The following is a 23,333-nucleotide window of genomic DNA, read 5'->3' as shown; positions in this document are numbered from 1 at the left end:
AATGGTATGGTCATTTGAATTAAATTCCTTAATTTATTTAACTTATCCTGCACTTCGTTGGACTTAAACATTCATGTCAACATAACCAATGTGGCTTGTTGTGATAACTTTGTCTTGCTGCATTTGATTTAAATTTTTACATTAACCTGACTCCAGTTTCAGTTGTTTAAACTTCAAAATGTATGTCAGATTGGCTATTTGACCTAATCATACAAAATGATGCTTACCAAAACCTAATTAAAATAATTAGAATTAAACTAATTAAACAATTGTTAGCAGGTGTTACAGTAACCTATAATAAATGGCTCTAGCAAGCTTGTTTCACAGAGAAGTATGACAACCACCACTTATATTCCACATTCAACATTTATTGCACTTTTGCCAACAAGCAAGACTCACGCCACCTCCACCATAAATTTACAATATCTAAAGCTCAATGCGACAATATTGCTTTCTTTAAACAGTGACTTTATGTCATGTGCTCACCTAGCTGTCACAATGAAAACTGAAAGTCAGTGAAGGGCCACATCAACAACACTACAGACAAGAAATGGCAAAGACCCTGGTGAAGAGACTAAAAAAAACTAGTCAGCACTGCTTGGGATGTCATGTGGGGGAGTCAAAGTCATCGACCAAGAGTCAGTTGAGGGCAGTAAAAATATCAAGGATGACATTCACATCCAACACCACAGATCATATTTCAACACATCAAAACTTGCTCAACGTCCTGTATAAAATCCAAAACTTAAAACATTGCAAGGATTTATGTGACAATACTGCCATTTTAAAAGAATGAGTGCCTATGTAGTGAAGCAGTTTCTTAAAATGCACATGCAACATAAGAACTTGAAAAAGTTTTAACACTCAGGCACAGGGTGTGTCATCAGAACACAATCTCAGATGGTTGTCCGCAAGAGTCGGTTTCGTAAGCCGTGCACAAGTGAGGAACACTGACCTCCACCTATATTCATGAGGACCTTCTGAATAACTTCAAAGGTGTACCTCAGTTCTTTCTGATAATCAATGCTGAGGGCAAAGAGAAGACCCATGAGCATGGCAACAGCATTTGGGACATCACCCAGGTTACACAGGACCACCACCTCCTCAAGGACCACCGAAACGTCAATGAGGTCTTCTCCTTCTTTGACCATCACAATGCCCACTTTCATCCCCTTCGTGAATATGTCCTCGTTGTCTGCAGCCTAATAAAATTTCAAGGAAAGCAAAAAAAAATATTTTTTCAACATGGAGAACCAGAAAGTGTAGGATTTGTTGTTGGCTTAAAGTATAAACTGTTAACAAAGATCAAGGATATTGTATGTTTGGATGGGTATCACTTCGCAGGATTTAAGGCATTTCAATTAAACTTACTTCTTGACCACTGTAGTAAGAAATTAAAAAAATGCTTACCTCCACTGTCTTGCAAAAGCATGACGGATCCTCCTTCAGAAAATGAGGCAGGCCCAGCAGAAGAATGGTCCTCTTCTTGAGTGGAGCTCTGATCAAAAAAGAACACATCAGTTATTATGTATTGAGTACCATCTTGTTGTGGACAGTTAAAAAACACAGCTGTTTGTTTTAGGATTCCATCAAAATGTGGTCACAGGAATATAAATACATAGATTTAGACCAGATTAATAATGTAATAATAATAATAATTTGGTCATGCCTAATCTAACGTACCACTACTGGGTTTAGAAAAGATACAATACTTTACTAATTGTCCAATCATAAATCATGACAACTATGGGTGTCGCAATGTTAATCTCTATTTATTCCGTAATGTCTGTGGCTACTTTGGTAATGTTCTATGATTCTCTTACAATTTCCACAGAAAAAAGTACCAAGTTTACACGTCTACCTCATTCAACATAAAAAACAAAACAAGAAAACAAACGAACAAAAAAAGAAAAACACCTGTGGAAAAGCCCCAGTGGTGGTCACATAGATCTATAGAAAAAAATTTGGAGAAAAAAATTAAAAAATACAGACTCAGTTATAAATGCTATTACAACCACATGCAATACTAAGCTATTCCAAATTTTTTCTTCACCACATTTCCTGTTTGGGCTTTTTCCTTTCAACAATACTTTTCTGTACCTTCATTTCATACTACTTGTTTAAGAACCCTTCAACCTCCTGTGGACCCATCCTAACAACCTGTGATATCCCAAACACTAGGTGAGGAACCACTTATAAAACACAATGATAGTAACAGTTCAATTTTTTGAAGTGGGGTTGGTTGAGTTATTTATCTATAGTCAGTGTACTTACAATACATGGCAGTCGACACGCCCAGGTTTGGAAAACCAGATGAATACCAGTGTAGGAAGTTAAGTGATGCACTTCTGTGGACAGGATCAGCGTATTTTAGACACTTACAAAAAAAGGAGAAAGAAAAACAGATTTAAATCTCAGTTTCAGTGTAAGCTAGCCCTGGGCAATATGGCTTTAAAATAATATCACAATATTTTAAGGCCATTGTACGATACACAGTCTATATCACAAGACTCACGACTGAGCAACAAAATCAAATATCACAATACTTTTGACCAAATACCCCAATCAATACTGCCACAAAATTGTAGGGATGAGTAATGGTACTTTGACAATATATTAACCGAATGAGCGTTTTGATAAATCATCATCAGTAATGTGGATTTAATAACAATCTTCTCAGAATTCATAATTCTCAATCCTTTCGCCACTTTTTCTTCGCCATATGCTGCAGGCCTTTTCAACTAAATTCAGTGATTCTCAAACTGTGGGGCGGCATGACAGGGGGGGGCGCGCCACCGCTCCTGTGTTTTCTTTTTGGTTTGGAAAATGTAGCAGGCTGAACTATGTTTTGACATCGGACAACCCGGGCTCATTTTCGGGTGGCACAGTACACAAACGCGTCGCCCTCACATATGTCAATGATTTCTGTGAGAAGCACATCACATGTAGACTTCCACACTCTAGTTGTACTCTTTTCTTCACTGTATTAAGTGTTAATTCACAATCTACTTTAATCTGATCACTTTGCTTTCCTTCACTCCCCCAACACACCTGCACCTCTGCTCTCTGCACAGCTGCTGGCCCCGCCCCCCTCTTATCTGTCTGTCTCTCTGTCTGCTGTGTTGACTGCCTTCATGAGCAGTCTGTTTAATTAAGTTACAAAAGTTAAATATTTTCTCTCGCAATTCAAAACAGCACGTGAGCCGCGTGTGCACGAGGGACGTTATTAATGACGTAGCGATCAAAACGATCGATCGATTGTTACCAAATGACATCTGCGCCTTTTTATCAGCTTTATAAACAGCGACAATCAATGCATTTATAGTAGGGACGTACGGAGATACACAGTATGATTGTTTAGATTACATTGCGTAACAGAACTGCATATGATCGTATGCGGACAGAGAGCGTCCGATGTCGGACCCTCATTTACCGTTAGAACACTGTGTGAGGAGTAAACTGGTGGGGGGGGGGACATTTTTCACTCTCCAAAGGGGGGCTTGACAGAAAAAGTTTGAGAACCACTGACTTAATTAATCCAACAAATAATCCACATACGCTTGCAAAACGCCAAGAGAGTACATGTCCTTACACTTCATTATTAATCAGAAAAAACAACAGCACACCTGCATTCACTCTCTTTAGATCCGCTAGCCTAATTGCCTCGTTAAACCATCACGAAACAGGATTCCTTCAAACTCGACAGAAAGAAAATAAAACTCACCAAAACCGTCTTGGTTAGACTTTTTGATGCTCCAACGATGCGGTAAATCGAAATAAATCCTTATTTCGTCGAGTCAAATGTGAAAAAACGACTCTGCAGTGATATTAAGTGGAGGAGACATCCAGGTAACGTCCGGAACATGGCCGAAGGGATGGGATGAGGGAGTGGTCAACCGCCAAAAGCCCATGATGCACATCGACAACAGTCAAAAAAAATACGTGATGACGCAAGTGTTTTTAATATGCGCCCCCCTGACTACCTCCAAAGTCAAGTTGACATACATTACTAATTCAGGTAGACTTGGATTTTCATTTTAACGTTTATTTTGTAGTTGAGACGCTTTTAACTAGTAATTTATTGTTGTAACAACAATTTAAGTAATCCTTTGTCATACTAACATAGAATAATTTGCTAAAATAACAAATAAGCAAAAATCCATTTTACAGTGTAGGGTCAACTAAATCAATAGGATCTTTTATTTAAGGGCATATATGTTCAGACAAAACTTTGAGCCAATCTTGAAAATAGTTGAAAAATAACCGCCTATTCATAACCAGCAAATCATTCAACAACCGTGAACTCAATTCTCAGATAAATACGGCATTAAAAATGGAAATACTGAGTTTTGCAATTGTTTTTTATTCTGAGATCTTTGAACTTTTTCATTGCAATAGGTAGTGTGGCTCCAAATGTGGTTCTTACTACAAGTGCAACCACCATGACTCCTGTCCCAACCACCACAAATGCACCTACTGCAACTGCTGCAACCACCACAACTCCTGCTCCAACGACCACAGCTGCAGCCACCACAACTCCTGCTCTAAGAACCACAACTGCATCCCCAACTACCACAACTGTGGCCCCAACCTTCACAACTGCACCAACCACCACAGGTGCGCTCCCTCCGTTCCAAGTTGCAGTGTTGCTGGCAGCTCCAAGCATAACTGCGCCCCCATTTGTGCTGGTTGGGGCAGCTCCAATCACCACAACTGCAGCCCCAACCACCACAACTGCACCAACCATCACAACTGCAGACCCAACCACCACAACTAGGGCCCCAACCACAACTGCAGCTCCAACCACCACAGGTGCGCTCCCTCCGTTCCAAGTTGCAGTGTTGCTGGCAGCTCCAAGCATAACTGCACCCCCATTTGTGCTGGTTGGGGCAGCTCCAACCACCACAACTGCACCAACCATCACAACTGCAGCCCCAACCACCACAACTAGGGCCCCAACCACAACTGCAGCTCCAACCACCACAACTATGGCCCCAACCACAACTGCAGCTCCAACTTCCACAACTATGGCCCCAACCACAACTGCTGCCCCAACCACCACAACTGCAGCCACCACCACCACAACTATGGCCCCAACTACCACAACTGCAGCCCCAACCACCACAACTATGGCCCCAACCACAACTGCAGCCCCAACCACCACAACTATGGCCCCAACCACAACTGCGGCCCCAACCACCACAACTGCAGCCCCAACCACAACTGCAGCCCCAACCACCACAACAGCAGCCCAAACCACCACAACTGCAGCCCCAACCACCACAACTATGGCCCTAACCACCACAACTGTGGCCCCAACCACCACAACTGCAGCCCCAACCACAACTGCAGCTCCAACCACCACAACTATGGCCTCAATCACCACAACTGCAGCCCCAACCACAGCAACTATGGCCCCAATCACAACTGCAGCTACAACCACCACAACGGCGGCCCCCTTTTTGGGCGTTCCCATTGGTGGTAATTTTCCTTTGTTTTCCACTTTCCTGACAATAATTAAGGATTTTTTTGATAATTTTCAAAAAGTAAATAACATAAAAAAGAGTGTGGACCTGCTATTTTTGTTTAACCAGGACTTCATTTTATTATTGTTTTAATAATTTCCACGTTATTATTTTGAAATTCCTACAGGCTTGCTATCACTGGCACATTTCCAGATAAGAATACGTTCCTTTGGAGAAGTCAGCAATACAACTCTCACTGAAGAGTTGGAAAAGGTATGTAAAACAGAATATGTTAAATAGTTGTTTAATGAAGACTCAACTGACACCAAAAATGATAATGCATAAACACAATATAAAGGTTAGGGTGAAGGTTATGAGATCAATCTTGTGATGTTTATTCTGTGTTTTCTCTCCACTTAGTTTTTTGGAGCCCTACTCCCGAAAGAAACAACTCTTGGAGTACAAGTGACAAGCATTCAAAGGGTTGCCCCCTAGAAGCTTCATGTGGACGGAAATTGTATAAGGTTGTGCTGTATGTATTGTATTGACACAATGTGAAGACACAGTTTACCTCAAAAGTTTCATCATATCTGGAAAGTGATGTTTCTGTTGGGTTTTCTAAAATCCGAGCATGACACTTTAAAGTTCATTGTACGCTATTGTGCTGCGGTGATCTATAACATACCAGGAAATTCGCTTTGATTGCACTCCAGCTGCAAGAAAACGTGCTTAAGATAAAACACAGAGGCATACATTCTAGGAGTTTTGACCACTTTTTTAGACCCTTTTCACTCCCTGTAATCTATAATAGTTGAGATGAGCTTGGCTCAGATTAATGTACACAAAGTACAAAAGGAAGCTCAAAAGAAATCTAATGTGCCAAAGAGGTTTTTAAGAGGTGTAAATAATTCCCAGGCTTTGTAAATGGAGGAGCAGCTGCCATGTTGACACGGCTGGTAACCAGAAGGGGCCGCAGAATTTCTTCCAGGGTCAGAGGCTGCTGCTGTTGTGCTCTAGAAGAACAATCACACAAAACAGATATTACTTCAGTAAAAATGCATTTCAAAAAGTGTGTAATGGAAAGCTGATTCAAATCTTTTGAATTATTTGATAGATTTTAATAATAAATAAACGTAAACATGACATAAAGTAAAATATGTCTGTAGAAAATGATGGAACTGTCGGAATCTTCTATATTGTTTGCAGTTTCCCTAAAATAACTTGGCAGCAGTTTAGGGCCCTGCTCTGCTGAAGAGTACATACATAAAAAAGTCTGAAAACCATTACCTTTATCCTATGGACTATTATTACACATACATTTTACGCAACCCTCAAATGATAATGCTTATACTTTAATCCAACTTTGTTGACCTGATGTGTATAGGATGACACCACACATTACAAAATGATTGATAAGATAAACCACACCACTGAACATCATCCAAAATAAATATTAAAGAAGTCATTGGGATTCACAAAATGACATTTGTCCTTGCCCTACAGTAAACAGCAGTGCATGATATATTAAAACACTGAATAACAAGAGCATTTTCTCCTCGTGCATGCGTGGGTTCCCTCCAGGGTCTCCGGCTTCCTCCTACAGTCCAAAGACATGCTTGTATGGTTAATTGGTGACTCTAAATTGCCCATAGGTGTGGCTGTGAGCGCGAAAGGTTGTCTGTCACTGTGTGTCAGCCCTGTGATTGACTGGCGACCAGTCCAGGGTGTACCCCGCCCTTCGCCCAATGACAGCTGGGATAGGCTCCAGCCCCCCTGCGACCCTGACAGGATAAGCGGTCTAGATAATGGATGGATCGATGGATGAATAACAAGATAAATCACTCCACTGCAATGCTCTGGTTAGACCACTTGAGGGTAGCCTATACTCTCCAAACTGCCATTTCTAGGTTTGTCACACTCTTTGCTTCTGTAGACCTTTGGCCAACTGCGTTCAAGGATATTTGCACTCCACTACGGCCCATCCCCGCTGGTGAGACATGCCGGGGGGGAAGTGGAACAGTATAGTACAGCCCCAACAGACTATTAAAATGTTATATTAGATTTTCAGTCACGTCCACATAAAAACAATGAAATTATTAAGACACGTTTCCACTCTCTTTAATTCCCAAACAATATTCCTTGTAGTAGTGGAGATGCATTTGTCTCAAGTGTCAAATCAGTTGTGCGGAGCCACTCTACTGAAACTGCACTACTGTCAGTAACGGAATCACTGCGCCTGGTTAAAGCTGCTGGACAGTCCTCAGCTCTAGTGCTGCTAGATTTGTCAGCTGCCTTTGACACAGTGAACCACCAAATCCTCTTTTCCACTCTCTCTGAGCTTGGACCTGCCCTCCTCTGGTTCATGTCCTACCTACCTCTCAGGGAAATCTTTTATAGAGTATTTTGGAAGGGAGAAGTGTCCAAACCCCACAGCTTATCCACAGGGGTGCCTCAAGAGTCAGTGCTCAGGCCCCTTCTCTTTTCAATATATACCACCTCACTTGGTGCAATCATTCGCTCCCATGGTTTCTTATACCACTGCTATGCAGACCACCAGACGACACTACAGTCTAGGCACGGATCTCGTCATGCCTTGCCGACATCTCTAAATGGACGAAACGTCACCTAAAACATCCAGGACTGAGCTCCTTGTCATCCCAGCCAGCCCCTCTATGCAACCAAAGATCAATATCCTGCTCAGACAAACTGAACTCATACCCACTAAGTCTGCCCGGAATCTTATCTGTACAACATCAGGATGACCAGACCCTACCTATCAGAGCACGCAACGCAACTGCTGGTGCAGGTTATCATAATATCAGGCATTGACTACCTCAACTCCCTACAGGCAGGCCTTCCTACATGCACATTCAAACCTCTGCAGATGATCCAGAATGCAGCAGTGCGACTGCTCTTCAGTCAATCCAAAACAGCACGTCACTCCACTGTTCATATCCCTCCACTGGCTCCCAGTCGCCGCTCGTCATCAAATTCAAACCCCTGTTGCTCGCTTTCAAAACAGCAACAAAAACAGCTCCTACCTACCTGAACGCCCTCATCCAGATCTACACTCCCTCCTGCCCACTACGCTCTGCCAATGAAAGGCGCCTGGTGCTCCCATCACAACAGGGCCCTTAGTTGCTAGCTAGACTCTTCTCCTCAGTAGTCCCCAGGTGGTGGAATGAGTTACCAAACTCCATCCTCAATCCGCAGAGCCCCTTCACCTTTAAGACCCAGCTCTTTCATGAACACCTCTGCACTTAATGATATTGATGCTATTGATGATGATGACATTAAGGATGTTGTTGATGTTGATTAGGATATTCATGATGATGACTATATTGACCTTGATGATGTTGTTGATGATGATTTAAAAAAATATACTGTATATACTTAACGCCCTGTGTACTGCCTGTCAGCACCTGTGTCTGATCGCACTTGAAGCTGTTTGTTGGCACTTACTAATTCGTTCCCTCCTGTCTTGATTGTTTCTTGTGTTGTATTAACTCTCAGATGTACGTCGCTTTGGACAAAAGCGTCTGCTAAATGACAGTGTAACATTGTAACATTGTAACTTAAACTAAGAAATCTGATCTTTCAAAGAGGTTTTTAAGAGGTGTGAATAATTCCAAGGCTTCGTAAATGGAGGAGCAGCGGCCATGTTGGCAAGGCTGGTAACCAGGAAACTTCTCCCTTTCAATGTACTTCACTGACGAAACTCTTCATACAACACACTGGCAATGATAACTTGATGAGTTCCTCATAACAAGTGTAACACAACTGTACCCAGAATCAGGGAATCCAGCAGTTTCTCAGGTGTAACAAAATATCCCCAAATGTTTCCTGAATCTAAATCTAATCTAATCTCTATCTGTATGAAGCAAAATGCCTTAAGTTAAGGTTATAAAGCAAAATGCCAAACGTTTCTAACATGCAGACATATTATATACATATTATATATTTCTTTCTAAAATTCATTTTATTCTGATGTTCATTAGACATCATCAAGAGACATTTCTATTCAAAGTCCCCATTCTTGGTGTTCTTTTTGCGTTCTTTAACTAATCCTCTGAAAAGAAACAGAACTATGTATATTGTAATTGTTGTTATCTGCCATAAAACATTTTGTGGGGGGGGGGGAAGGATGATATCAAGTGGGAATGTTTCTGTTAATGTGTCAGTAATTAAACCGTCATGGTCACTTTCAAATTCCATTCTTCTTTTCGTATGAAACACATTATTGTTCCCATCGCATAAAATGAATTACAGATTGGGTGTCTATTTCATAAACTTGTCACCACAGGTGGATAAATAGGCCAGAAAAACAACTGAAAACGCAAGCATACTGGAAGATGCATTCATGGTGAGGAGATTGTGGCATGAAGATTTACCTTGTGGTGAAAAAATGTTGTGTATAAAGGCATGGGAAGGCCGTAAATATAAGAATTTAACCTCCAAAGATACTTAAACAGACTGTATTATTGTTGTTTTGCATGAATACCTGCTCCCTGGTTTAAAAGGACTGCAGGAAAGGTTAAATAAATCAGTGCAATGCATAAAACATGATTTACAATATGGTTTAAATATACATTATTCAAGATATCTCAACTATTAGTAAAAACATAATCTTGGAGTGATAGAGTGATTGCTTTAAATGGATTTACCTACTGTCTGTAGTAAAAATCTGTACTGTTTTAATTAGAGGCGACCTGTGTGAATGTAATTTAAGTAGTGTTAACAGTTAAAAAGTGATTGGAACAAACGGAGAGTGCAGAAGAAGAAAGGAATTGCATAACACAGGGAAACCTGTTTGACAAGAGATGGACTTCACTTGATAAGAGTTTCCAGTAAAGGGCCGGTGAAGTGCAAAGGAACTTTAACCGTGAGAAACTTACAATGATGGTGATTAACGTTCCCCCAGACAATCCAGTTATTTGATATCAGATAAAGCAGTTACCAAAAAGATCTTCTGTGGAGGTTCAGACTCCTGCACGTCAGTGTCATTGGCATCTTGCCATGGGTCTTAACATATTTGCTCTAACACAGGCCCATTCTTCGTCAAAGCCTTTTTGGTTTAATCATATCCAGGACTTGTTCATACAAAACGACATTAACATATTATTTTATGCTCAAAAACTAAATTCATACCAAGACCTTTCTGGTGTACTGCAAAAAGTGTTTTGCAAATAACTTCTGCTTTAATACATTTAAATATAAATGCATACCCCAGTTGTTTCTCCTGTATCACTTACAATTATTTATTGCAAAAAGAATGTTTATTAAGTCTGTTGGTGAGCAAATGTTTTGGTAAAATGATAATAACACTACATGCAATTAGTGCAAGTCCATACATACAAATATCACTCACAATATATGTACACTCAATAATAAAAGAGCCACCACTTTTATACAGGAGTTTTAAAAACGTGTTTCTCATCTTGAATGAAGCTTGTTAAAAACAGATATATTCTCCAACTTTACAATTCATGACTTACTATATCATAATCAATACATCACTTGGTAAGTTATTGCTGATTATTCTGGATTTCCTAATGCTTCATGGTGGAATGTCACTGCAAGTTTTTATATGATGAGTTGGATTATTTGGTTTAGATTAGTGTCACATATTGGTAAACGTGTGTCTGTGGCTTACCTGGTTTTTCAGGTTATGTGAAAGTACTCTCTGTCAGGAAGCCCTCCCTCCATGTGTGAGGGAGGAGAAATCCACAGTCTAAGTACCACATACAATCACAGACTGAATATTCATCTACAGGTGGAGTGATGAGAAGTAACACCGCCAGCATGGACAGAAGAATCTTGTGTTGGATATTTTTTCTTGGATATTTACAACTATCCTCCGGACAAAGTAACTATGGATTTACTTTTTCAAATGTTTATTGATCAGATTATACCGGAGACAGTTTAGTGGTAAGAACTCAAAAGAGAATTGATTTGTCTGTGTTTTACATTTGATAAATGTGTTTGTGGATGTATTGTTCTCGTGTTGAAATTAAACTATTGATTACAGTCTATTAAACGTATTTTAAAGGTGTAAATTACTGTTATATGAGTCAGACAACATAAATTGCACTGATGCTGCATTTGTTGTCAGAAGTTGTAATACAGTAAGTAATTATGAATATGTGTGGCTGTAAGCCTGAATCCTAAAATCGAATTATAAAAAGTAAATTATCATAGAGGAAAAAATAAAGCATGTTCATTTGCTTTACTTTATTTCCAATATAAAATGGTTCCCTGTCATTGACGTTGGAGAACAATACGCAATTTAAGTATGAATTTAATAGCAATCTGTCATATTTTACACCTATTTTATTTGTTTTTTAATTTTTTGGGGCTTTTTGCCTTTACTTAGAGGACAGTGGATAGAGTCAGAAATGAGGGAAGAGAGAGTGGGGGATGACCTGCAGCAGATAGCTGAAGGTTGGACCACTGCATCGAGGACTGTACCTCTTTACATAGGGAGCGCACTTTAACTGCTAAGCTAAACCGACGCCCCATTAGTAAAAAAACACATGATCTCCTATTGTTTTTGATACTAAAACCAATAATGTATTTATTCCAAATTATGGGTGCAGATAAAACAACAATTCACCTATAATTCAGTGAACGCTCAACTCCTATCAAGGTCTTACCATCTAGATATTAATCTTACTTTCAGAATTGAATATGAATATGAGTGGTTAAGCCTGATTATTGGTTCTTACGTTAAGGTGGTAGGGTCAACTAAATCGGTAGGATCTTTTATTTAAGGGCATATATGTTCAGACAAAACTTTGAGCCAATCTTGAAAATAGTTGCAGGATGACAGCATATTCATAGTAATCAAATCATTCAACTCCTGTGAAAGAAGTTCTAGAAAAATACAAACATTAAAAACTGGAAGTACTTAGGTCTGTGAATAGTTTTTTCTTCTGAAATCCTTTAACATTATCACTGCAATAGGTACAACCCCAAATGTGGCTGTAACTACAAGTGCAACAACCACCACAACAGCCCCAACCACCACAACTGCACCTCCAACTACTATAACTGGGGCCACAACCACCACAACTGCAGCCCCAACTACCACAACTGCATCACCTACCACCACATCTGCAGCTCCAACTACCTCAACTGCTCCCCCAACCAGCACAATTGCGGCCACAACCGCTCCTCCAACCAGCACAACTGCGGCCACAATGGCTCCTCCAACCAGCACAACTGCCGCCACAACCGCGTCCACAACCAGCACAACTGCCGCCACAACCGCTCCTCCAACAAGCACAACTGCCGCCACAACCGCGTCCACAACCAGCACAACTGCGGCCACAACTGCTCCCCCAACCAGCACAACTGCCGCCACAACCGAGTCCACAACCAGCACAACTGCGGCCACAACTGCTCCCCCAACCAGCACAACTGCAGCCACAACTGCTCCTCCAACCGCCACAACTGCTCCCCCAACCAGCACAACTGCGACCACAACTGCTCCCCCAACCAGCCCAACTGCGGCGACAACAGCTCCCCCAACCAGCACAACTGCGGCGACAACAGCTTCTCCAACCAGCACAACTGCGGCCACAACTGCTCTTCCAACCAGCACAACTGCGGCCACAACTGCTCCCCCAACCAGCCCAACTGCGGCCACAACTGCGGCCACAACTGCTCCACCAACCAGCCCAACTGCGGCCACAACTGCGGCCACAACTGCTCCCCAAACCAGCACAACTGCAGCCACAACTGCTCCCCCAACCAGCACAACTGCGCCCACAACTGCGGCCACAACAGCTCCCCCAACCAGCCCAACTGCGGCCACAACAGCTCCTCCAACCAGCACAACTGTGGCCACAACTGCTCCCCCAACCAGCACAACTGCGACCACAACTGCTCCTCCAACCAGCACAACTGCGGCCACAACCGCGTCCACAACCAGCACAACTGCGGCCACAACTGCTCCCCCAACCAGCACAACTGCGTCCACAACCGCGTCCACAACCAGCACAACTGCGGCCACAACTGCTCCCCCAACCAGCACAACTGAGGCCATAACTGCAGCCACAACTTCTCCCCCAACCAGCACAACTGCGGCCACAACTGCTCCCCCAACCAGCACAACTGCAGCCACAACTGCGGCCACAACTGCTCCCCCAACCAGCACAACTGCGCCCACAACTGCTCCTCCAACCAGCCCAACTGTGGCCACAACTGCTCCCCCAACCAGCACAACTGCGGCGACAACAGCTCCTCCAACCAGCACGACTGCGGCCACAACTGTGGCCACAACTGCTCCTCCAACCAGCACAACTGTGGCCACAACTGCTCCCCCAACCAGCACAACTGCGGCCACAACTGCTCCCCCAACCAGCACAACTGCGGCCACAACTGCTCCCCCAACCAGCACAACTGCAGCCACAACTGCGGCCACAACTGCTCCCCCAACCAGCACAACTGCGGCCACAACTGCTCCCCCAACCAGCACAACTGCAGCCACAACTGCGGCCACAACTGCTCCCCCAACCAGCACAACTGCGCCCACAACTGCTCCTCCAACCAGCCCAACTGTGGCCACAACTGCTCCCCCAACCAGCACAACTGCAGCCACAACAGCTCCTCCAACCAGCACGACTGCGGCCACAACTGCTCCTCCAACCAGCACAACTGTGGCCACAACTGCTCCCCCAACCAGCACAACTGCGGCCACAACAGCTCCCCCAACCAGCACAACTGCGGCCACAACTGCGGCCACAACTGCTCCCCCAACCAGCACAACTGCAGCGACAACTGCTCCTCCAACCAGCACAACTTTGGCCACAACTGCTCCTCCAACCAGCACAACTGCGGCCACAACTGCTCCTCCAACTGCCACAACCAGCACAACTGCGGCCACAACTGCTCCCCCAACCAGCACAACTGCGGCCACAACTGCTCCTCCAACCAGCACAACTGCGGCAACAACTGCTCCTCCAACCAGCACAACTGCGACCACAACTGCTCCCCCAACCAGCACAACTGCGGCCATAACTGCCCCCCCAACCAGCACAACTGCAGCCACAACTGCTCCTCCAACCACTACTACTGCGGCCCCAACCACAACTGCGGCCACAACAACTACTACTGCGGCCCCAACCACCACTACTGCGGCCCCAACCACCACAACTGCAGCTTCAACCACCACAACTGTGGCCCCAACCACCACAACTGTGGCCACAACCACTACTACTGCGGCCCCAACCACCACAACAGCAACTCCAACCACCACAACTGTGGCACCAACCACAACTGTGGCCCCAACCACAACTGTGGCCCCAACCACCACAACTGTGGCCACAACGACTACTACTGCGGCCCCAACCACCACAACAGCGACTCCAACCACCACAACTTTCGCCCCAACCACCACAATTGCAGCTTCAACCACCACAACTGTGGCACCAACCACAACTGCGGCCCCAACCACCACAACAGCGACTCCAACCACCACAACTTTCGCCCCAACCACCACAACTGCGGCCCCAACCACCACAACTGTGGCCCCAACGACTACTACTGCGGCCCCAACCACCACAACTGCAGCTTCAACTACCACAACTGTGGCCCCAACCACCACAACTGCGGCCCCAACCACCACAACTGTGGCCCCAACAACTACTACTGCGGCCCCAACCACCACAACTGCAGCTTCAACCACCACAACTGCGGCCCCAACCACCACAACTGTGGCCACAACGACTACTACTGCGGCCCCAACCACCACAACAGCGACTCCAACCACCACAACTTTCGCCCCAACCACCACAACTGCGGCCCCAACCACCACAACTGTGGCCCCAACGACTACTACTGCGGCCCCAACCACCACAACAGCGACTCCAACCACCACAACTGCGGCCCCAACCACCACAACTGTGGCCCCAACGACTACTACTGCGGCCCCAACCACCACAACTGCAGCTTCAACTACTACAACTGTGGCCCCAACCACCACAACTGCGGCCCCAACCACCACAACTGTGGCCCCAACAACTTCTACTGCGGCCCCAACCACCACAACTGCAGCTTCAACCACCACAACTGCGGCCCCAACCACCACAACTGTGGCCACAACGACTACTACTGTGGCACCAACCACAACTGCGGCCCCAACCACCACAACAGCGACTCCAACCACCACAACTTTCGCCCCAACCACCACAACTGCGGCCCCAACCACCACAACTGTGGCCCCAACGACTACTACTGCGGCCCCAACCACCACAACTGCAGCTTCAACCACCACAACTGTGGCCCCAACAACTACTACTGCGGCCCCAACCACCACAACAGCGACTCCAACCACCACAACTTTCGCCCCAACCACCACAACTGTGGCACCAACCACAACTGTGGCCCCAACCACCACAACTGTGGCCCCAACCACAACTGCGGCCCCAACCACCACAACTGTGGCCCCAACAACTACTACTGCGGCCCCAACCACCACAACAGCGACTCCAACCACCACAACTTTCGCCCCAACCACCACAACTGCGGCCCCAACCACCACAACTGTGGCCCCAACTACTACAACTATATTCCCAACCACCACAACCACACAGCATACTACTTTCCTGCTAACAACCTCGCCAACAACCCTAATATCAACTTCTAAGGAAACAACAACAACACAAGGTATCTATTTATTTTTAATTTTCCTTTGTATTCCACTTTCCTGACAATAATGAAGGATTTGTATGAAGCTGAAATCAATTATTTAACAGAGAAGCTTAAGAGAATGCATTTTGTTCCTTGAAAGGTCAAAAGTTGAACGCGGAATAAGTGTCCACAGATATGAAAAATGAGTTATAAATAACCAAATGCATGATACAGCTATAAACCATCATTTTCAGAATTACAATTAATTTTGTTTGGTTCAGCACTTTAATTTACAATACATAAAGACATGCATATATCTATCTGGCCCGGATTAGCTATAAAAAAAGGATTTAACTCTTTAATCACTTGAATACTTGTGATAGTGGTTATAGCAAAGTACATGTTATTGAGTTGTACTTCACTCATTTTGTACTCATTAGTCATCTCTAGTAATTATGTGCCGCAATTACCTTCAGCGGCAGTAATTGAAATGCAATACTCTACCAGGACTTCATTTTATTATTGTTTTAATAATTTCCACGTTGTTATTTTGAAATTCCTACAGGCTTGCTATCACTGGCACATTTCCAGATAAGAATACGTTCCATTGGAGAAGTCAGCAATACAACTCTCACTGCAGAGTTGGAAAACGTATGTAAAACCGAACATGTTAAATAGTTGTTTAATAGATGTTTTGACTCAACTGACACCAAAAAATGATAATGCATAAGCACAATATAAAGGTTTGGATGAAGGTTATGAGATAAATCTTTTGACGTTTTTTCTTTGTTTTCTCTCCACTTAGTTTTTTGGAGCCCTACTCCCAAGAGGAACAACTCTCGGAGTACAAGTGACAAGCATTCAAAGGGTTGCCCCATAGAAGCTTCATGTGGACGGAAATAATGAAGAGTAAATGTATAAGGTTGTGCTGTATGTATTGTTTTGACACAATGTGAAGAGACGGTTTACCTCAAAAGTTTCATCATATCTGGAAAGTGATGTTTCTGTTGGGTTTTCTAAAATCCGAGCATGACACTTTAAATTTCATTGTATGTAAAGTATTGTGCTGCGGTGATCTATAATATACCAGGAAAGGTGCTTTGATTGCACTCCAGCTGCAACCAAAAGTGCTTAAGATAAAACACAGAACATACATTCTAGGTTCAGACCCCTCTTGCAAGTTTTGACCACATCAATCTAAAAAAAAAACAAAACATTTTTTAGACCCTTTTCACTCCCTGTAATCTGTAATAGTGGAGATAGGTTGGTTCAATGTCAGATTAATGTTCACAAAGTACAAAAGGATGCTCAATCAAAGAAATCTAGTCCGTCAAAGAGGAATTTAAGAGGTGTAAGTAATTCCCAGGCTTTGTAACTGGAGGAGCAGCTGCCATGTTGCTGAAAGCCAGGTAACCAGGATACTGACAAAGTATGTTTGTTGCTCACTCCACCCGTGTGTGTCAGGTATCTCTGAAAAATGTTTTCATTAGATGAGATAAAGATAAAACATTTGACTCATTTAAGAAGGATGAGTTATTTCAACCTGAAATTAAACCAGAATGGGTCTTATATTTTTTATTCTTTTTTCTGCAAGGTTATATGAAGCATTTGGTATTGTTACTTCTTGTCATCCCCGACTTAAATATATATTATAGTATTATTTTCAGATTTGAAATGTTATTTATTGTTCTGATGTATGGACTTTAGAAATTATTTTCATTCACTTAGCATAACATATAGACTTTTGGATTTTTCTTAGATTGAATTGTTTTTTTGTTGTTGTGTTATGTCCTTAAGGAAAATGAATAAAGATTTATTAATTTTTTGTGTTCTTTAACAAATCTCTATTTATACGATTATCATCAAATCTCTCTTAAAACATTATGTGATTAAACAAAAAATGGAGAAAACCAAAGCAAAAATCAGTCTGTTAATTGTGTAAAACACTTTATCCATATATACTGTATATATACACACAGTTATTTATATCAGCAGAGACACACATTTAATCAGGTATTCAAACTATTCTGTAACTTAAAATCTGACGCGGTACTTCTCGATCTGAATTTTCAGTATATTATAATAACTATTAAAATATTAAAACACAACATGGGTGAGCATTTTAACATGAAGAATTCTGAAAGACCAAAGTTTTAAACAATGCTAATAATGGTCTGGGTTCCCTCACTCATGCTACACACAGCTCACAGCACTAATACCCAAACTGTCGTGTAAACCTTTAAGCTCCAGCAGGATGGGTCGCAGCCAGCAGGGCAACCATTTCATAAACTTTCCATCACATCTATGCAGCTGTCCTCTTCTTCTGGTTCTGTCTGGAAATGCGTAAAGCCAAGAGCCTCGAGCACAGCTCTGCTCAGCAGGGCCAACACGTCTGCAGCCCCAGCCACGTCTGTTGGCAGGAAGAGCTCCAGAGCGCAAGTGGAGGCGTAGGGCAGACGCACACCTGACATGATCTCTTCCTGGAAAATTAATTGAAGGTTATTGTTATTCAGATATCACAACTAAAGTTCTCACATGACACTTTACATGTAAAGTTATATTGTTTAAGAGAGTGCCAACATTAATCCGCCATGACAAAGCACTTGCAAAGAACAACCTTCTGTTAACAGGCAGAAACCTCCAGCAGAACCAGACTCATTGGTGGACATCCATCTGCCACAGTCGGCAGGAAGTTTTCCTATCACGTGGACCTGTGCTGATCTGATAGATACCAACCTGGGAGTTAAAACGCAGGGAGATCAATGTGGGGAGTCCAAGAGGAGGCAGATGATCAGCTCCTGTGATGAAGGCGAGGAAGTCTTCAAAAGAAATATCCGCCTCACCATCTGATTTGGCACAAGGACAAATTTTAGCACATTAATGTCAATTCCTCACTCCCATCCTCCATGCATCCCTCCATTCCTACCGCTGATCAAGGTGAGGGCTGTGTCCCAGAATCCAGCTGTGTTCTCCTCAGCTGCCCTCAGTGGGCTCTCTGAAGGACTGTAGCAGACGGTGAAAAGCTGTTTGAACTCTTCCAGGGTCAGAGGCTGCTGCTGTGCGCTCGTCATCACTGGTTCAAACACCTCCCTGTGGGACTGTACTGTGTCCCACAATCCACCACAGCTGTTCAGCCCCTCTGTGAACTGGGAGATCATACTGGACACCCTGAAGGGGCAGCAAAGTGACTGAGGGATTCATTTGCTCATTTATATTTTTTGTCTTACACAACTGATGCTATTTTAAACCTCAAGTGTGTGTTTGCCCTACCTGTGGTAGATGTAATGTTTCACCAGGCAGCTATAGATGGCTGGTATTTCATCAGAATCGGCTGAATAAATTTCAGGGATCCCACAGCTCGACAACCAGTCACACAGATTGTGAGACAGCAGCTTTACATCAGTGCAGCTATGAAGCTAGAGAGGAACAAAAGGAGCGTTAATTAAAAGTGTGTGTGTGTGTGTGTGTGTGTGTGTGTGTGTGTGTGTGTGTGTGTGTGTGTGTGTGTGTGTGTGTACAGTTAATTGTGTGTATGTGCACAGGTTACACATCTGGCACATTCACTGCTAGACAGTGAAACAAAAAAATAGAGAGAAATTAGAAGCTGACCAGAATGTGTTAAGTAAGCACATTGTAAAGTAATTAGATCTGATACGTGTGGTGACAAAAAAGTATGGAAGCCTTGAGAGGCAAGTTATTATTATAATTATAATTATTATTATTATTATTATTATTATTATTATTATTATTATTATTATTATTATTATTATACTTTTACCAAGTTGGGGAAAAATTCTTGGACTGATCGAATAAAAAAGGTTTTTTTCTTCATTTGGCAAAAAATGTTGTTCCACCGGTTTTATAGATGGAGCACTTCCTCATTAATCCTCATTGTTGCACTTTTTGCTCTGCTTTTTTTGAATATCTGACTTGAAAACTTGAATGTGTCCATATATATTTACTATTATCTATTAGGCTGTGTTATGCTTGATCTATTTTATATAATAATATATCCTACTGTATTATATCTTGTATTATATCTACAAATATAAATATGATTACTTATATTTAACATATATATATGCTTCTATTGCCTTTTAATTTCTTAAACACTTGCTTGTGAATCATAAACACAGGAGAGAAAACAATTTACATCTGACATAGAAAATGATCAGGGAATTATCAGCCCTTGCCCTCAGTGCTTATGTATAATGTATTGTGTGAACGTAATGTTTTAAACTTTTTTCTTGGCTGTTGTCTATAGTTTTATTAAAAGTATTAAATTACCAAACAATCCATAATGACTTATTACAATGTATCACATTTATTAATCTAAAGTATGTTTCACTAGGTTTATTATTCTCAATAGGTGAAGTGCAGGTGTGAGAGTTTTCTGTGTGTGTGCGCAACCTCCTGCAGGCGGGTCTGTGCTTCAGCATCAACAATGTCCCTCCAGCTGAAGTCCTCTAAAGATGGATTCTGGCTGCACATTAACTGTGACAAAAAACAAAACAATGATAAAAGAAATCAAATTCAACATATAAAAATATATTGTGCCAATAAATAATATACATAGCTTTTAGTATTTGGCACACGAACAATAGAAAAGGGAGGGATTAAATGTTACATTACGTCTGTGTATTATTTAGCTTTGAAAAATATGTCAACCTTTGACTCTGTCTGCATATTTACTCCATATAAAGTTGATATGGCAAACCTGCTGGCAATATTCAAGTTCACATATAAGATATACAGCGAACCTGGTAGAGTGCAGGATGTAGACAACGTGGTCCTGGCCCGCCCTGAGTTAGAGACCAGCCAACCAGAACACCTGCTTCGTAGTACTTCCTGTCTTCAAGAGCTGAGAGGTCAAAGGTCAAAAACAGACGCCCAGGGAGACCCTCAAACACAGATGTTTGCTGCAGCTCCAACAAAGTTAATCTGTGTGAGAAGACATGTAAAATATCTTTGGTCCGAGATTCACACATTACAGGACTATGCTTAAATCAACAGGTGTCTCCAACCATTCTGAAGAGGAATATGAAATTCTTCTCCAAACAAGATATTGGCACGAAAATGATCAACGTCATAAGGAGATTTTTGTTTTTACAGCCCTACACTATAGACTACAAAATATGCAGTATCAAACATGGACAAAGTATTTTTTGGAATATAATTTCCCCCCTATGTCAAATATGCCCAATGTGTCAAGCTTTGAAACACATAGATTCACATAAACATTTTTTAGGTAATACAAGAATTTTGTTAAACCAAGAGCGAGTGTCTTTGTTACTCTGAAGACTGAATTGCAAATTGTGAAAACATGGGGAACCTGACAAATTGATAAAATGTCTTTGCTCGTGGATTAATCTGCATCTGAAAAGACGATGGATAGACAAAATCAGGAGGGACTTGTGACTATACCGTAATATTCGGTATATAAGACGCACTTTTAATTAATACATGTTTTTTCATCTAAAACGTGAGCTGCGTGCTTTATATCGGTGCGACCAATATACCAGTATAAAATACAGAGAGAGGTATTTTATTGTGTTAGGATACTTTACCCAGACGATGGTGCTACAAGCTAGCTAACTCTTCGTCCCGGACATGCGCCATCACGGACATCATGATCGCCAGTGCAGCCGTTACCCTCACCACAATCAACGTTAACGTAGGCTGCTAGCTACCGCATCAGTAGCTAGCAGGATTGCAAACCCGTTATTGCGCAAACAGATGGTAGGCTGTAATTTGTGTGTGTTTTGAATGAAAATAAATTGAAAAAGTGTTGAAATAACTTATACAAGTTTTTATTAACAACTAGCTATAGAAAACCATTTTCCCTCTGGCATAACCCCAAGACTGTGTCTTATATTCTGGCGGGACTTTCATTCTGGATTTCACGATACTTAGGTGTAGGAACTGTAATGAGTTTCTAAGTCACAAAAGCTTTCTTCAGCATTCAACAATTAAGCTAACATTAGGCCTATCGTTAGCTAGCTAGCTAGCATAACCGTTAGCTAGAAATAAAGCCTATGCCTTTCCCATTGTACCTTGTAATTCAATCATATATGATTGTTAGCTCGAAAGTGATTGAATCCTGAAGTTAGCTGTCGTCTAACATTGGCTAGTGAGCCATTAAATATGTTGTTTTAACGTGAAATCTGGTATCATATCCCTCTGGATTTTCACATTGTCTCTTCAGAAGCTTATCCATTCAGAAGAGGTGAAAATATAACATACGACAGATTCCAGATATCTATACAATTTGCAGTGTTTGAGCTTCCCACCTGAGCGTCAGAGGAAAATGGCTCCTGCGTGTATACTGTATGTAGAATTGTTATATTTCAGGAGTATAGAAAACCAGACAATGCTGACAGCTCTGTTCATATTGCACTGCTTAGTTAAAATGCACAACTGAAAAACACTGACAATAATACAGCACCTGTGCTTCAGGTTAAATATGAGTATAACATGTAGAACCTGAAGAATTCCCTCAGAGGTCCCTCGTGACTGTCATCCTCCTCCCCGATGAAGGAGACGATGGGTGTTCTCCTGAAGCAGAATCCCGGCCTCCTCACCTCCTCCAGAGCGCTGTGGAGCACGTCTCTCCTCCTCACCTGGATGTGGGTTTCTGCATCTTTATCTAAATTTTCCTGCCGGAACAGCCTAAGGATGGTGTTTAAGTCAAGTGCGACCTGCACACCACACAGACGGGTTAATGAAGTTGTTGTGTTCATTCTTTTTCCCTTCCTGCTGTGAGCACAAACTCACCTCTTCTGAGGGGCTGCAAACAGGGGGTGAGGTCTGTTTTCCCTGCTGATTGTCTTCATCATGGAAGCTCCCCGAGCTCTCCACCGGACAAAACTCCTGCCTTAGAAGAGACAAAACATAAACATTCAGGTTATTCAGTTATATCATTCACCATGACAAATTAAAATGTTTTCCTTACTCATTCAACACCGGCGTCTCGCTGTCTGACCTCTCTGATTCAGCCTGTTGAGAGAGAGGAAAGTGTGGAATAAAACTGCTAAATTTATTAGCTTAGTTCAATCAATATATGAAACCAAACACTCTTAAAACACGAGACACACAGTTGCTGAGGTTTACCTGTGGGTAGTCCTGGTGGCTGAGGATGTACAGAGCACCATGACCAGCAGTCCTGAGTACCTGCTCTCCAGTCCAGCCCTCTGCAGGCGTGTCGGGGACAAACAGCACCCTGGAGCCCTGAGCACA

At 42.6% G+C, this 23,333-nt stretch overlaps 1 protein-coding gene across 1 annotated transcript; it reads left to right on the top strand.

The window, feature by feature from the left end:
* The first annotated feature begins 9,817 nt into the window (after positions 1-9,817).
* LOC138608006 (uncharacterized protein DDB_G0283357-like) lies at positions 9,818-16,748 on the top strand. Its single transcript, XM_069680665.1, has 4 exons — positions 9,818-9,828; positions 12,429-13,474; positions 13,508-16,133; positions 16,663-16,748. Exons 1-3 carry the CDS (start codon positions 9,818-9,820, stop codon positions 16,111-16,113), a joined length of 3,663 nt encoding a protein of 1,220 aa, XP_069536766.1. The 3' UTR covers positions 16,114-16,133; positions 16,663-16,748.
* Positions 16,749-23,333: the final 6,585 nt, after the last annotated feature.

Source organism: Semicossyphus pulcher, unplaced genomic scaffold, assembly GCF_022749685.1.
Source record: "Semicossyphus pulcher isolate SPU_LCO1_2020_fin unplaced genomic scaffold, fSemPul1.0.p SCAF_4, whole genome shotgun sequence".
Classification (NCBI taxonomy): Eukaryota; Metazoa; Chordata; class Actinopteri; order Labriformes; family Labridae; genus Semicossyphus; species Semicossyphus pulcher.
This window is presented reverse-complemented; position numbering and strand designations above follow the sequence as displayed.

Excerpts from the sequence above, each read along its gene's own strand:
- LOC138608006 (XM_069680665.1), top strand. Across the intron at positions 13,475-13,507 it reads CCACAACCAGCACAACTGCG|GCCATAACTGCAGCCACAAC; the intron begins GCCACAACTGCT and ends AGCACAACTGAG.